The 16,387-nt window shown below is 42.2% G+C and overlaps 1 protein-coding gene across 2 annotated transcripts in view; it reads left to right on the top strand.

The window, feature by feature from the left end:
• Positions 1-3,490: 3,490 nt before the first annotated feature.
• xirp2a (xin actin binding repeat containing 2a) overlaps positions 3,491-16,387 on the top strand; it is a 45,363-nt gene continuing 32,466 nt past the window's right edge. Inside the window, exons 1-2 of one of the 2 annotated variants that reach the window (XM_029756676.1) lie at positions 3,491-3,582; positions 4,270-4,568. In XM_029756676.1, the coding sequence (XP_029612536.1) occupies positions 4,338-4,568 (231 nt within the window). In that variant the 5' untranslated portion in view covers positions 3,491-3,582; positions 4,270-4,337. Of the gene's footprint in view, positions 3,583-4,046; positions 4,569-16,387 lie in introns of those variants that run through there. The other variant, XM_029756675.1, reaches the window with a different exon arrangement.

Genomic DNA, 16,387 nt, shown 5'->3' on the forward strand with positions numbered 1-16,387 from the left:
CTACAGGCAACGTGACTAGGGTTAGCCAATCATGCCCAGGTGAATGAAATTAGACGTGGACTACCAAAGTGTCCGCTTCTCTAGAAAATAATTATACGTGTTTTTGCAACATTGTAACCTATCTTTGAAAACATAAAACAATATTTTTGCCAACTCCAACAAAAATAATTGTGGTCTTTGGTCTTCAGATAAGAAGTTGTGTTTTGTGTGTGTGTGTGTGTGTGTGTGTGTGTGTGTGTGTGTGTGTGTGTGTGTGTGTGTGTGTGTGTGTGTGTGTGTGTGTGTGTGTGTGTGTGTGTGTGGCTAAACTATGGATTTGTTGCGATTTCAAGTGTTTTGCTGCCATCCAGTGGAAAGCTTGTCTAGACTCTCACCGGGGTATTTAAGTACTTAATGTATTGTTTTATGTATTGAGCTGTCAAGAATAAGTATTATATTTGAATGTCGTAGCTGAGGTACAGAAACACCCTGCCAGGATGTGTCCACAAGTTGTTATAGTTGTATAATAACTAACATATATAGTATATTCTGTATGATTATCATTTGATATTTCATTTAATCTGTTTTATTCAAGTGTTGGATTTGGGTATAGCACACCGTGTATTTGAATAGATTACTTCAACTACTTGGGGACATTTGCAGCATTTGGCTTAAAAATGGTATTATCAATGGGTACAGCGTGATATTAGAGCCAGGAAACAGTAGAGGGCGCTCACAGCACACATACAGCACTGGATCCGTTCTGTTCCATTTCTATTCTCTGTGGTTTTACAGATGTATTTGATCACTCTTCTGTTGCTGAGAATTTTCCTGCACAGCAGGAAATGCAAACGTGTAGTGTGATTGAGTTTTTAAAAAAGCTTCTAAAGTTTGTCATTTCCACTTTGAAATTTCAAACTTGATTTACCCTAATGAAAAATGTATCAACCCCTACAAAAATATTCATTCATTGTAATTCACATAATAATAATTAAAATGTCCTGTCCTGCTGTAGCAAACTGGCTCAAATTAAGATCCTACATCTGTATTAATGCAGTCCACATACACAAAGGTAACTAATGTTGATTGTCTTGCACATTCATCGTCTTCAATATGTCTTTTTGACAGAAAGTCTTGCTTAGCACATGGGAACATAGGCGCTATGAGACCCTTATCCCCTGTTGACTCTAGCTGCATAGTAATGAGAGCTAAATGAGATGGAGTCACTTTTTCCAGCAGCAGCAGCAGCAGTAGAGAGAGAGAGAGAGAGAGAGAGGTGGCTGAGAAATGTCCAGATACCATCTGGGTTTGTGTTTAAAGAACGGTCTGGTCTGGGCGGAGTACCAAGCCAAACAAGCTAACTATGGCCCAAAGCTTAGGATAAGTTTAATAGCTCTTTGCTTGTAACCTAGTCATTCCCCTCCAAAACTTCAAGATGAAGCTTTCCCTCACTTAAATGTTGAACTCTCAACGGTCTATGTTGCAATCTGTCTCTTCAGGGTGGTTTCTGGGAAGTCATTCGTTAAGCTATTCCATCCGGCTGTCAAGAGAACATGACGAAAGATTGAACGGGGGAAGCAGTGTAACCGTAGGGGAAAAAATCTCCAATAACCGTTTATGCATTGTTCTTTTGGTCAAGCATTGTTAGAAGCTAAATCAAATGGACGTTTGTTTAAAGATGTATAGTCAATAAAAAAAATGTCAATACACTGTTTAACAATTATAAATAACAACTATAAACATACACAACTAAATAATATAAAAGGAAATGTTTTGATAATGTCACATAATATCCAAAGCATTGAGTGCCGTGTGCATCTCTGTTGTAGCTGTTGAACTAATAGAACACCCAGTTAAACATTGTGTAAACATAGGCTACTGTTCACTAGATAGAGTGTCCCTTCTCACCTGCCGTCTCGGCGACGTGTGAAAACCAAGGCCTGAAGTAAACCTCAGTAACTGGAGTATGTGAGACAGAGATCTGATACTGAATGACTGTGTGTGACCAGAAAGCCATGAATGGCTCATGCCTACCCACATGTCTAGTACTGCGTGCAGCAATTCTCAGTCTGCTGGGAAAAGCCCATCTTAATCTAATGAAAGCTTAGAAATAAGAACTTTTATTTGGATACAAAATAAACAATCCAGTGTTTTTTTTTATGGAGAACTTCTCTGTAGAGAAATACACCCCCACCCTACTTTTTGCATTCCATGATAACAAATGATAGTCCTACTTGTCATGACATGGCTGGTATGTAGATGTTGAGTTATGTCTTTGTATTTGAAGGGTTTTCCATGGGAATGAAGGGGACTTTAGGACTGGAGAGTATGAGGCCCATTTTTTTTAAACTTCTGATCCGCTTTGAGTGGGAGAGGGCGGTGTGTGTGCGTACGTGTGTGCATGCGTTTGTGTGAGCGTTGTAACTCCTGTAAGACGAGTGTGCCAGGCGGACACAGGATCCATCTGAAAGTGACACACATACCTTTGGCCTCCACTAAATAATGTATGTGCCGCAGGTTCAGATGAAGCTGCATACTATATCCCCACAGTACTGTCAGATGCATCTGTCATGGCCTCGCGCTCATTAAGCTGATCTGATCTCTCGCTCAATCTTTATCCCTCTCTCTATCCCGTTGTATCCCTCTCTTTATTCCCTGAGCTGAACTACTTTTTGGGATTTGACTATTTTCTAATAATGTGGCCCGAATCAACTACTTCTATTGGAAGTCATTTGCTATTATAATTTGCTATGCTATAAATAGCCTAATGTTTGAAAGTATTTTCAAATACTTATTTCAAATACTATTTTCAAATGCATGGGAGTGTGTTTGAGTCAGTGGATTTGAGTATTTTCTAATACTTTCTAAGTGTATTTTAAAATACATTCCAATATTCAACTATTCAACTACTACCTGAGACTGTTGCCAAAGTACTCTTTGAAATCCTATTGCTTAAAAAAGTGCTTTCGACATACCTGAGAGACCACCGCGTTGCCTTGGCGGATTTCACAACCTATGCATAAGTAATTCAATTCATTTCTCATGGTGCTTAAACTCCTTCAGAAAACCCAGCGAAACCTTACAGTACAGTTAGCATATGCTCACACAGCCCGAAATCCCCACGCTGAAGGGCCCTTGTCTTGACACAAAAAAAAACATTCAACGCAAAGCTATGAGAGATAACATTAATGTTACAGGGGGACAAAGAAAAATAGTAGAACAGTTGTGATCCAATGTTGTAAGTAGAGGAAAAAATGTGTTTAAATCGTCAAACAAACCTTTAGCCGTGCCCAGTGGAGTAAAACCCTCCCAAGGAAAGGAAGGGCAATAAGTGTTAAAGAATAAAACAACCATCACACTGGTGGCTGGGGTGGGAGGTTAATTGTGACAGAGCTTCCATGATTTGTTCAGGAATAATAGGATTGGAGCCAGACAAGGATAGGGCTGGGGTTGGGCGGTGTGAGGGTGGAGACATTGTCAACCCTGGGTCTCAACTGTTTCCTGTCAGCCTGGCCTGGGTGGTACTGACAGAGGGAGGGAGAAAGGGGTCTGTTCAGTCTAAACTGGGTTCTGGAGTTCCTTGCTTCAGGATTAAGCTGAAAGGTAGGCTATAATACTTCTATTAGTGTAATATTTCATTTATAAAGTAGGCCTTCTGTCTGTCTGTCTGTCTGTCTGTCTGTCTGTCTGTCTGTCTGTCTGTCTGTCTGTCTGTCTGTCTGTCTGTCTGTCTGTCTGTCTGTCTGTCTGTCTGTCTGTCTGTCTGTCTGTCTGTCTGTCTGTCTGTCTGTCTGTCTGTCTGTCTCTCTCTCTCTCTCTCTCTCTCTCTCTCTCTCTCTCTCTCTCTCTCTCTCTCTCTCTCTCTCTCTCTCTCTCTCTCTCTCTCTCTCTGTGCGTGTCTCTCTCTCTCTGTGTGCGTGTCTCTCTCTCTCTCTCTGTGTGCGTGTCTCTCTCTCTCTCTGTGTGCGTGTCTCTCTTTGTCTCCCTCTGTCTCTCTCTCTAAAGTGAATATTTATTTCTCATAGCTATGTAGCTGACGTTACTGTGAGCTGCGTCCAAGACCCAAAACGGCGTGTCACTGGGAAAACCTTTTCCTCTCTCCCTCTCTCTCCTCCTCTGAAGGCCAGCCTCTCTGTGCCGTCTATCAGCCCGGGTGTGTCTAGAGCAGCCACGGGGTCCGAACAGAGCAGGGAAAGGCACCGGAGCCCCATCTACTCCTCGTTCTCTCTTTCTCTCACTCACAATACTCCCTCTTTTTCTCTCTTCCTTTCTCCCCCTTTTACCTCCCAGTCATACAATAGACTTCCCCTGTACTCTCCTGCCCAGAGGAAAGAACGGGGGGTACGGTTTCCACAACAATGGAAATTCAATCAGGAAATGGAGAGGAGTTGGAGGTGGTGAGTGGCGAGTCATTAGTGACCTCGGGGTCCGTCTCCTCCTCGCCGTATCTCTCTGGCCCTCAGGCAGACGGTACGGACGACCAAGTACTCCGGGAGGACCTCCAGGCTGCCAAGACCATTGAGAGATTTGACATCCCCCTGAGTAGCTTGAAGAGGATGTTTGAGAAGCCCCTAGGAGCAACAAACACCGTAAGTACACTTCTTTGTTTATTATGCAGTACAGCTTTATGTGAATTGAATGTTTTAGCCAAACAGTGCCCTAACTTATTGTGGCCCAAAGCGCTCGGTCCATGGACTGTTTGGGAGGGAACTAACTGATGGGCAATTATGTGCTACATTTACTGTGAGAAACTGAATAAAACTTTTGTGTAAAGTTCAAAAAGTAAGTTGAGTAAAGTAGGTTCATTGCAGATTTTGTCACAGTTGTAATGTATCTGTCTCTAGTGTCTGAACGACGGTGAGCAGAGTATCAGTGTAGATAGAGGGAGGTCTGGTGACCAATGGCATCACACTTTTTAAAAACATCAGCTCTGCTGCTCGTTTTTGTGTTCTTATTGTTTCTCTCACTTGATTCCATAAATACGTCTATTCCGGTTTCAGGGTGGCTATGTGGGATCCTGTGAAAGACTTCCGTGTGATCACTGACAAATAGAAAACCCCTGGCGTAGCACCTGGTTTCAGTATTTTGCCCCCTCTTTTTATTGCATCTGGTTTTTACACAGTTAGAAAATGCTCTGTTTAGGAAGATTGATGGTGTCAATGTCAAGATAGAACAAGATGACCAGGGATAGAAAGTATGTTTCAAAGAGCAGTAGATACCACTGTCTAGGGGTTAGGAGTAATGTTACAAAGAGCAGTAGATACCAACGTCTAGGGGTCAGGAGTATTGTTACAAAGAGCAGTAGATACCAACGTCTAGGGGTCAGGAGTATTGTTACAAAGAGCAGTAGATACCAATGTCTAGGGGTCAGGAGTATTGTTACAAAGAGCAGTAGATACCAACGTCTAGGGGTCAGGAGTAATGTTACAAAGAGCAGTAGATACCAACGTCTAGGGGTCAGGAGTATTGTTACAAAGAGCAGTAGATACCAACGTCTAGGGGTCAGGAGTATTGTTACAAAGAGCAGTGGACACCAACGTCTAGGGGTCAGGAGTATTGTTACAAAGACATGAACAGGAATGATGATGCTCTGATACTTGGAGCGTCTTCTCTCTAGACAAATAGTGTTTTAAAAGGCATCTTTAAAAAATATACTGAAAAGCCAGAGAAATATGATTCAGCCTTTGGCAAAGGGTTTACCCAAAGTTTTTTGACTCTGGTAAAAGTGCTTACGTCTAAAAAAAATTCTCGCTGAAGTCGAGTGCGATTGTTTCACCGGCTCACCGCCTGGTTTTCCATCACATTGCAGCTGGCTGCTCTCAGAGGAAAATCTAAGACACTTGGAAGCAAAGTGGGTCATTTTGGGGAAAGCGTCCCACAGCCAAATGTCTACCGTTGAGTAACGAATGGTCCATCTGACCTAGTTATTCTCTTAGTTGGTTTTAACACCGTCATGATGCCAACCATATTCTGCTCAAATCTGGCCATGATGTGTTCGTAATGCCAAAGATCCACCGCAGATTCTCTATTGGTTTAATCAAAACTATAATGCAAATAGTATCACGATATCCTTAGTGCATCTATAAGGTACCGGCAGATAGCATGAAGAGCACAGCAAAAGTGAAAGAAATGAGGGAAGTCTCCCCATTAGCTGCACTGAGAGATCTGTATTGATCTCTAGTCCATCCTCCTGTCTATGGAGTGTAGCCTAAATACACAACTGATGTTTCTCAGCCCCGGCCATGTTATTACCGTCCTCTCGAGAGTTGTAAAGGGAACGTAATCACGCTGTAAACAAAGGAAATGGCCATGTCTCAGTGTCAAGCTCCCTGAAGGCAGCTTTAGTTATTTATAAACCAGATCAATACACCGACGGAGTTTATTGGTTTATTAGGATCCCCATTAGCTTTTGCCGAAGCAGCAGGTACTTCCTCCCGGAGTCCACACAAAACATGACAAGTAACAAAGCACTGATACACTGATAGACAAGAAGAGTCACACAAATGTCGAATGCGACGATATACAAGCAGTGCAACTAAAGAATAATGTGTGTGTGTAGGTTGTGTGTCATTTCACAGTTATTTTGCCACCTGACGTTGTTTTATCCACTTTGTAAGGTAATTTTGCTGTTTGCTTGAGTAATTGGAGATGGAAGGGAGTTCCATGCGATCATGTCTCTGTATAATACTGTGTGTTGTCGTGAATTCGTTTTGGACTTGGGGAATGTGAAGAGACCCCTGGTGGCGTGTCTTGGGAGGTATGTATGGGTTTCTGCGCTGAATGTTATTTGATTATGCGAGACAATCTGGAATTTTCATTACAGTAATACTTCTCATAAAAACAAGAAGAGAAGCAGTTCATCTCTCATCAACCCTCAACCAGTTCTGTATGTGCAGTTAAGGGCAAGGCGTGTTGATCTGTTTTGAGCCAGCTGCAGCTTTGCTTGCTCTTTCTTTGCTGCACTTGACCATATTACCAAACAGTAATCAAGATGGGACAAGACCAGAGCCTGAACAACTTGTACAGTTGATTTTTGTGTCAAAAACACATTACATATTTTCAGAACAGACATACTCCTCCCCATCTTCACAACAGATTTTTCAATATGACTTGACCATGATAATTGACCATCCAATGTACTACCTAGGAGTTGAGCTTCCTCAACTTGCTCAATGGTCACATCCTTTATGTACAACTCCAGTTGAGGTTTAGGTCTTAGAATTGTTTTTGTTTACCAATACAATGCTTTTAGTTTTATATGTATTTAAGACCAGTGGGTTATTAATCACCCATTCTGATACTAACTTCTTATTTATCAATTCAGTGAGCTCGCTGGCTTTGATTGCCTAGTTGTGGGACTCATAGTAGCTCTGACTAGTCCATAACTAGGTTCTAGATTTGTTCCTGACCATATGACCTTAACTGGGTCCCAAAGTTGTTCATAATTAGCTCACGGTCAGGGAAAACTCTGAGCCCTACTCATAATAAACATACAGTAGTCCCAGCTCTGTAGGTTTTAGAGGTCTTGAGGCGGCAGCACAGCTGCAGTATGGTGTCTCTCTAGTCTGCCGACTGTGGGCTGAAACCTGTAGGTGGCACATGCTGTCTGTGCAGTGCAGTGCCATGCACAGACGACGGGGCTTATTCCGCACTGTGTTATTTAAGGCCTATTCCTGGGGTTTTATGGTTAAGCTGTATTTTAAAAATAACCCTGTAATTGGTATGCTGGCTGTGGCTGACAGCGCGGGAGTGGAGGGCCTTTAGATACTGCCAGCCTGCCTCAGATCGGATGGGAGCGCAGGCAGAGTGGAGACGTGGATCTATAGGGAACTGGATCATGCCTGTCGTAGTCAGAGTTCTGGACTGGTTCCTGCTGTCTGTCTGTCTTCTTATGTGGATCTGTGGGTTCTGGTGTTGCTTCAGATCACAAAGAGGAAGGTGAAGTCAGCTGAACTGATTAAAGGCCAGCTGAGAAGCCTCATTCTTAGTAGTTTAACCACAAGAGCAGAAGTGTAAAAAACGAAATAGTGAGGGGGGTTGTTATTTTTTGAGGGGGTTGTTGTTTTTTCTGAGGGGGTTGTTTTTTTGTGAGGGTTTTTATCTTCACTGTTCTTTAATTAATAAGTATAAGCGACCTCACTGACAAGATTATATTATGAAAGAGAGAGAGAGAGAGAGAGAGAGAAAGAGAAAGAGCGAGAGAGAGAGAGAGAGAGAGAGAGAGAGAGAGAGAGAGAGAGAGAAAATGAGAGGAGATGAGGTGGGAAGGAAGGAAGAGGAGGTTGTGTTTGGGGAGAGGAGAGTGACTAAAGATGTGAAAGGAAATGTGAGATGTTTCTCAGATGACTGTACCCTAGTTTGCTGCAACCACAACACTGAACCACTGATGCCAAAGGTCCAAAAGATGCAATCTTTCACAGACATTCCTTGGCTCAGAATAACTGGCCATGTCTCCAATACACAGTAAAAACTTCATCTGGTACTGAGTGAAATGTTGTATTTTAGGGAAAGTTAAGCCTTGTTAAGTATATTTAGACTAGTATGGCGAGACAGAGTGGAACAGAGCCATAATAAACCAAACACATCCTGATAAGAACAGAGTTTGGCTATTCCCCAATGGACCTTGTCCTATAATACACTTAGGATACATTTGCTTCTAACACAGTTTGCTTCAAAGATGAATTATTTTCTTCCCTTGACATGAGCTGACTGACATTCATGATGAGACTGAGACGATGTAGGTTAGGCTAAGAGGCTAACTTTCATTTCCCATTTGCGTCATTTAGCAGATGCTCTTATCCAGAGTGACTTACAGGAGCAATTAGGGTTAAGTGACTTGCTCAAGGGCACATTGACAGATTTTTAACTCAATCAGCTCGAGGATTTGAACCAGCAACTTTTTGGTTACTGGCCCAATGCTCTTAACCGCATAGGCTACCCTTCCGCCCCCAATCCCCATACAATGGTGGTTTATCTACTGTACCGTTGTGATATACTAACGCTGAACTGCTTGTATTTCTATAGGGATCCAATATGACGACTCTCAATCCTTCCTCTATGTCATCATTCAAGTCAAGGAAAGAAGGATAAAGCCTTACTTTTACTCTACGACACCCATTTGGAATTCGTCCTTTATTTTGTGTGACCAAAATTTGTAGAGAAACCGATCTTTCTGTCATTATCTTGAATCTTAATTTTGAGAACACGGATACTTCTCACTGTCTAATTCTTCCTTTGAATCGTATATAGCCTGACCTTTCTATTTGACGTTTGATTCTTAATGAATGTTAATCCGATTTGCTGTTTCCTTTCAATTTCCGAAGAAGATTTCATTCTCATTTTTAATTTTCGTTCTGTGTGCCGTCGTGTTAAAGTGCTTTTTGTTCCCCCAAATCAGATTAATTCTGTCCCCTTTTGGGGCAAGGTGACCTGAGAAACAATAAAGCAGAATGTTAATATTTGATTCATTTTCCTTTAGAACACTTAATTAAAGGAGACCTTGAATGAAACACAATAATCTGACTGTTGTCTCTGTTTCACTCTGGCTTCTAATAACATTATCAGCACACAGTATTCGCGGGCAACGGGAAGGTCACCTTCTTCTCTCTGATTTAGTCGTCTAACAAAAGCCTGTGTCAGTTCAACACAGAGCCGGTGTTCATAGATCACAGAAGAAAAGATTTGCAGCTTACTCTAAAACATGATTCTGTCTCTAGCCTTATCTGTAGGGTTGTAATGCATATTTAATAAAATGTCAGCTTTGGTGGGATATTTTATAATTTATACAGTGGAATACCTGGGATGTCATTGTGAGGTTAGACATAACAATGGAGGATGGATCATCGCCGGGTGGTCTTATAAGTAGTGCCATAACTTCACTGATTCCGCTGTAGAGGAGGACAGGTTATGTTTCCATTATCCACAGATGTGGAGTGATGCAGTAGTTTATGTTCAGAGTGAAGAGCCCTTTTTTCGCTCGAGTGGACTAGCTGACTAGCCGACCCCCTTCTGCTTATGTTTACATGGTCTGTCTGACCCTGGTTGTGTAACACTCATGCGCACGCCCGCCCGCAAACACACACGCACACACTTACAAACACATGGGGGCCCTGTACTGGTTGACAGTGGAATCAGATGTCATTACCAGTCCCAACCAGAGGGGGGCAATCAAATGTCTGGGAGACACACCAATTAGTCCTGCTTCAGCTTAATCATCATGCTATCCTAATGAGATTACCTCAGGGATTGACGTGTGATAATATATATATATATGGTACTATATATATATAGATATATATATATAGTACCAGTCAAAAGTTTTGACACACCTACTCATTCAAGGGTTTTTCTTTGTTTTTACTATTTTCTACATTGTAGAACAATAGTGAAGACATCAAAACTATTAAATAATACATATGGAATCATGTAGTAACCAAAAAAGTGTTAAACAAATCAAAATATATATATTAATATTTGAGATTCTTCAAAGTAGCAACCCTTTGCCTTGATGACAGCTTTGCACACTCTTGGCATTCTCTGAACCAGCGTCATGAGGTAGTCACCTGGAATGCACTTCAACTAACAGGTCTGCCTTGTTATAAGTGAATTTGTGGAATTTCTTTCCTTCTTAATGCGTATGATCCAATCAGTTGTGTTGTGACAAGGCAGGGATGGTATACAAAATATATCCCTATTTGGTAAAAGACCTAGTCCATATTATGGCAAGAAAAGCTCAAATTAGTAAAGAGAAACGACAGTCCATCATTATTTTAAAACATGAAGGTCAGTCAATCCGGAACATTTCAGGAACTTTTAGTTTCTTCAAGTGCAGTCGCAAAAAAACATCAAGCGCTATGATGAAACTGGCTCTCATGAGAGCCGCCACATGAAAGGACGACCCAGATTTACCTCTGCTGCAGAGGACAAGTTCATTAGGGTTACCAGCCTCAGAAATTGCAGCCCAAATAAATGCTTCACAGAGTTCAAGTAACTGACACATCTCAACATCAACTGTTCAGAGGAGACTGCGTGAGTCAGGCCTTCAAGGTCAAATTGCTGCAAAGAAACCACTACTATAGGACACCAATAAGAAGAGGAGACTTGCTTGGGTCAAGAAACATGAGCAATGGACATTAGACCAGTGGAAATTGGTCCTTTGGTCTGATGAGTGCAAATTTGAGATTTTTGGTTCCAACCGCCGTGTCTTTGTGAGATGCAGAGTAAGTGAAGGGATGATCTCCAGCAGGGGCGGCAAGTAGCCTAGTGGTTAGCGCATTGGGCCAGTAACCGAAAGGTTGCTGGATTGAATCCCCGAGCTGACAAGGTAAAAATCTGTCATTCTGCCCCTGAACAAGGCAGTTAGCCCACTGTTCCCCAGTAGGCAGTCATTGTAAATAAGAATTTGTTCTTAACTGACTGGTCTAGTTAAATAAAATACAAATCTCTGCATGTGGTTCCCACTGTGAAGCCTGGAGGAGGAGGTGTGATGGGGTGCTTTGCTGGTGACACTGTCAGTGATTTATTTAGAATTCAAGGCACACTTGACCAGCATGGCTACCACAACATTCTGCAGCAGAATGCCATCCCATCTGGTTTGCGCTTAGTGGGACTATCATTTGTTTTTCAACAGGACAATGACCCAACACACCTCCAGGCTGTGTAAGGGCTATTTGTGTTATTGACTGTATGCTTGTTTATTCCATGTGTAACTCTGTGTTGTTGTTTGTGTTGCACTGCTTTGCTTTATCTTGGACAGGTCGCAGTTGTAAAGGAGAACCTGTTCTCAACTAGTCTACCTGGTTAAATAACGGTGAAATAAACATTTCAATAAAATAAAAAGGGCTATTTGACCAAGAAAGAGAGTGATGGAGTGCTGCATCAGATGACCTGGCCTCCACAATCAGCCGACCTCAACCAAATTGAGATGGTTTGGGATGAGTTGGACCACAGAGTGAAGGAAAAGCAGCCAACAAGTGCTCAGCATGTGTGGGAACTCCTTCAAGACTGTTGGAAAAGCATTCCAGGTGAAGCTGGTTGAGAGAATGCCAAGAGTGTGTAAAGCTGCCATCACTGCAAAGGGTCGCTACTATTTTGGTTACTACATGATTCCAGATGTGTTATTTCATAGTTTTGATGTCTTCACTATTATTCTAGAATGTAGAAAATAGTACAAATAAATAAAAACCCTTGAATGAGTAGGTGTCCAAACTTTTGACTGGTGCTGTATATATGTATTCACAAGTCATATACACATTTAATGTGAATATAGAGACATCTCCATATTGCCTCTTCTTAATAATTAGTGCTGTTTTAATGTGTTGTTTTAATGCACATCATAGAGGAGCAATATCAACGTTTTCATTATCATCTGATATTTAGATTTGAATTAAGCATGACATTTGTCATAGATGAGAAACAATAGCGCTAAACACTAAAGTGTTCATAAATGTCACTGCTGTTTAATCAAATCAAAGTTTATTGGTCACGTACTGTACATAGTTTAGCAAATGTTATAGCGGGTTCAGCGAAAGGCTTGTGTTACTAGCTCCTAACAGTGCAGCAGAAATGTCAAATAATAATCAAAAACCAGAAATCACCAATGTCAGAATGAATCCAGTTAACAACCCAGATAACACTGTAATCCAAACGCAATCTAAAGCAATCCTTAGAAGTTGCACACCTAAACAGGTAGGTCTCTAATGAAGAAATAGAACCAAAGTCATATAGCATGTATCACTCCACAGAGATAGGATCTATGTCACCACAACATGGCACAGAGATAGGATCTATGTCACCACACCATGGCACAGAGATAGGATCTATGTCACCACACCATGGCACAGAGATAGAATCTATGTCACCACAGCATGGCACAGAGACAGAATCTATGTCACCACAGCATGGCACAGAGACAGAATCTATGTCACCACACCATGCCACAGAGATAGAATCTATGTCACCAAATCATGGCACAGAGATAGATTCTATGTCACTACACCATGGCACGTCCTGTGTCATTGTCCTGTTATTTCACCAGGGAGTTCATCTCGGGTAGTTTGTTTTTGGAGGTCCTAGGGGGCTTCTGAGATAGATAGCCCACTCCCCATCCTCACTTCACCACTTCAAGGGACACCCAGTCTCTAAATATACAGCCCACTGTGACTTATGAAGCTTGATGTCATGGGTGGCTTTAAATATGACATATCCTGAAGGCCAGCTGGACACTTAAATGTGAGGCGTCTGCACACATTCAGACGGTGGCACGTGCAGTTGGGAATGTACATGGGAGCTTGGGTTGATTTTCACAGCTTGAGTAGCTACCTACCATACCTCTGTACTGTTGGATGTACAAAAGCATTTATTTCATTTAACCTTTATTTAACTAGGCAAGTCAGTTAAGAACAAATTCTTATATACAATGACGGCCTACCCCGGCCAAACCCGGACGACACCGGGCCAATTGTGCGCCGCCCAAGTGACTCCCAATCATGGCGATACAGCCTGGAATCGAACTCGGGTCTGTAGTAACGCCTCTAGCACTGAGATGCAGTGCCTTAGACCGCTGCGCCACTCGGGAGCATGATTGTCCTTTCATTTTTATGGAGGCTTTGAACATGATGTAATGTGTCCCATCTGCAGAATTTTCAGCTAGGTAACTTGTCACCTGACACAACATCATGTGTATGCTTGTTATATTTAGGGGTTAGTCAATTGTGTTTACTGTCATTTCATTGGCTGCCCTGGTTGACAGGAAGTGGTATTTGGCGAACAGCTTTGAGAGCCTCTTTTAAAGCTCCAAATGGTTAATGTTATGTTGACATTGAGGCCACAGTTTACTAACACCCATACCAAAACCCCTTCATTCTGACCCATTCTTCCAGCCCTCTCTTCTCCAGCCCGGCCCGGCCCAAAGTGGCTCAATGGCTCACTTGTAAAATTCCATTAGCTCTATGAGACACTTCCACCTCGTCTCAGTTTCACTGATTCAAATCATTTAATGGAGTCCAACCACACGGCCCAATGACAAAGGAATTGGTCTCTGAACGCTAGACATTACAATTATTACCAGCACTTATCTGTTGTACCGTTAAACCAATGGCCAGGCCACGTCGTCACCTGGCTTTTCATTTCCATTGACTTGACCTAAAACAGGTTCTATTCTAGATACACTACGGGTAGGGAATTTGATTGGGGGTTTCCCTTTTTAAAGCATTCATCTTGTACTTATCTGTTATGTGCATATAATGAGCATTCCTTTCCTATTGTTCACCAATCATCTTCATTATCGTCATAACTCATCTTCACCACCAGCATGATTCTGTGTTTCAGGGTCCTTTTCTTTTTTTCCAACGGTATTATGATGACACCCAGACCGGCACCGGAGCGTGCATGCCAGCGGATTACCACCCGACCCACAGGGCTTACAGTTTAATCATTTATGTAGATATTGCTCTGAGACAAAGACAGCACTGTAATTCATAACGTCCCCTCACACAGACCTGGCTGCTACTGTGATGGTTGCCATGGTGAAATAGATTAAATGTTGTTTTTTTTCCAAACCTGTTAAAGCTTTATTTATAACTGGATGACGAACGGTATTCGGAGTGACGGCTTAATCATTAACAGCAGCACTGTTGGTCAAACTGAGCCCACACTCGCAGCTAGTTTATTTTGCTTCCACCTGTCTATATCCATCTAAACAAAGATAGACTAGGCCTATATCCCCAGAACATTGTATCAGCATTGATGAACACGGGGCCCCCTGATTATGTCCAAAGTCACTGTCTGGAAATGGAGAAGGTTCTGGATATACCGGTTTAGATCCGTCACTAGTACGTATAAATAGCGTCGGATGGAGTTGGTGTTTGGCAGCGCTCAGCAAACATTAGGAGGCAGAGGAGCCTGATAAAAGGGAGTGAAACATGATTGGCATTCATTACGTATAGGCCCAGTGGGATGAGACAGAGAGAATGGCCTAGTCAGAGAGAGAGAGAGAGAGTGAACGAGAGAGAATGAGAGAGAGCGAGAGAGACATATTGGAAAGAATTAACAAAAGAACAGAGCAAACTGTCAAGGGAAGACAGGCTATGTGCACACTGCCCACAAAATTAGGTGGAAACTGAGCTGCACTTCCAAAACTTCTGCCCAATATATGATATTAGAGACACATATTTCCTTCAGATTACACAGATACACAAAGAATTAGAAAACAAACCTGGTTTTGTTAAACTCCCATATCTATTGGGTGAAATATTGCTGCCATCACAGCAGCAATATGTGTGACCTGAACAAACACCATTGTAAATACAACTCGTATTTATGTTTATTTATTTTCCCTTTTGTACTATTTGCACATAATATGACATTTGTAATGTCTTTATTCTTTTGGAACTTTCGTGAGTGTAATGTTTACTGTAAATTTGTATTGTTTATTTCACTTTTGTTTATTATCTAGTTCCCATGCTTTGGCAATGTTAACATATGTTTCCCATGTTTCCCAATTGAAATTGAGAGAGAGAGTGAGCAAGAGTGAGAGAGAGAGAATTAGCGCGAGAGAGAAAGAGAGCGAGAGAAAGCGAGAGAGAGCGAGAGAGAGCGAGAGAGCGAGAGCAAGAGAGAGTGTGTGAGAGAGAGAGAGAGACAGAGAGAGAGAGAGAGAGAAAGAGTGAGAGAGAGCGAGAAAGAGTGTGTGTGTGTGTGAGAGAGAGAGACAGAGAGACAGAGAGAGAGTGATGTTGGTTCTGGGGACTTTTAACAAGCAGGCCACTGTACTTCCAAGTCCCATCTATGGTGAAGCATGATGAGCACATTTCAGAACCACACTCTTTTTTTTCATGTTGACTCTCTGTAGTTTCCGACTCTCTGTCTCTCTCAGAAATGTTCAGTGGAAAAAATGTTCAGTGGAAAAAATGATTATGCATGTTATATCAACATTGACAATTTTTTTCAGAGAACTTCCTACACCCTCCATAGATCCAGTGCAAAGTAGCCTACACTCAGAGGACTGTTACATCATCACTAACCCCCCACTGTAGCTGGGGCTTTTCTGGGTTTGGTGTACTGTGTTGTGATGAGTGTGTTAGACTGAGAGGTGTTTCCAACAATAAAGCCTGGTGCCTAGAATAGTCCTCTCCACCCATACAACATATGACACTTCTGCAGCCTGTCTGGCCGTCTGGCCATCTGGCACACAGTACTGTTTAGCTCCTCTGTGTGTGTCAGCTGGCCCAGCGAGACAGAGGCTCCTAATCATCTCAAACCTGCTTGGAGACGCCACAGCCAAGCTGGGCCCACTCCGTCAGAACACTCTCTCTCTCTACTCAGCCTCTCTCTTTCCCTCCACTATGTTCCTGTCTGTATGTCTCCTCTCTCACTCTCTGTTTTCTCTCTCTTGCTCCCTTTCTGTCTC

The sequence above is a fragment of the Salmo trutta genome, chromosome 6, assembly GCF_901001165.1.
Source record: "Salmo trutta chromosome 6, fSalTru1.1, whole genome shotgun sequence".
In the NCBI taxonomy this organism is placed as follows: Eukaryota; Metazoa; Chordata; class Actinopteri; order Salmoniformes; family Salmonidae; genus Salmo; species Salmo trutta.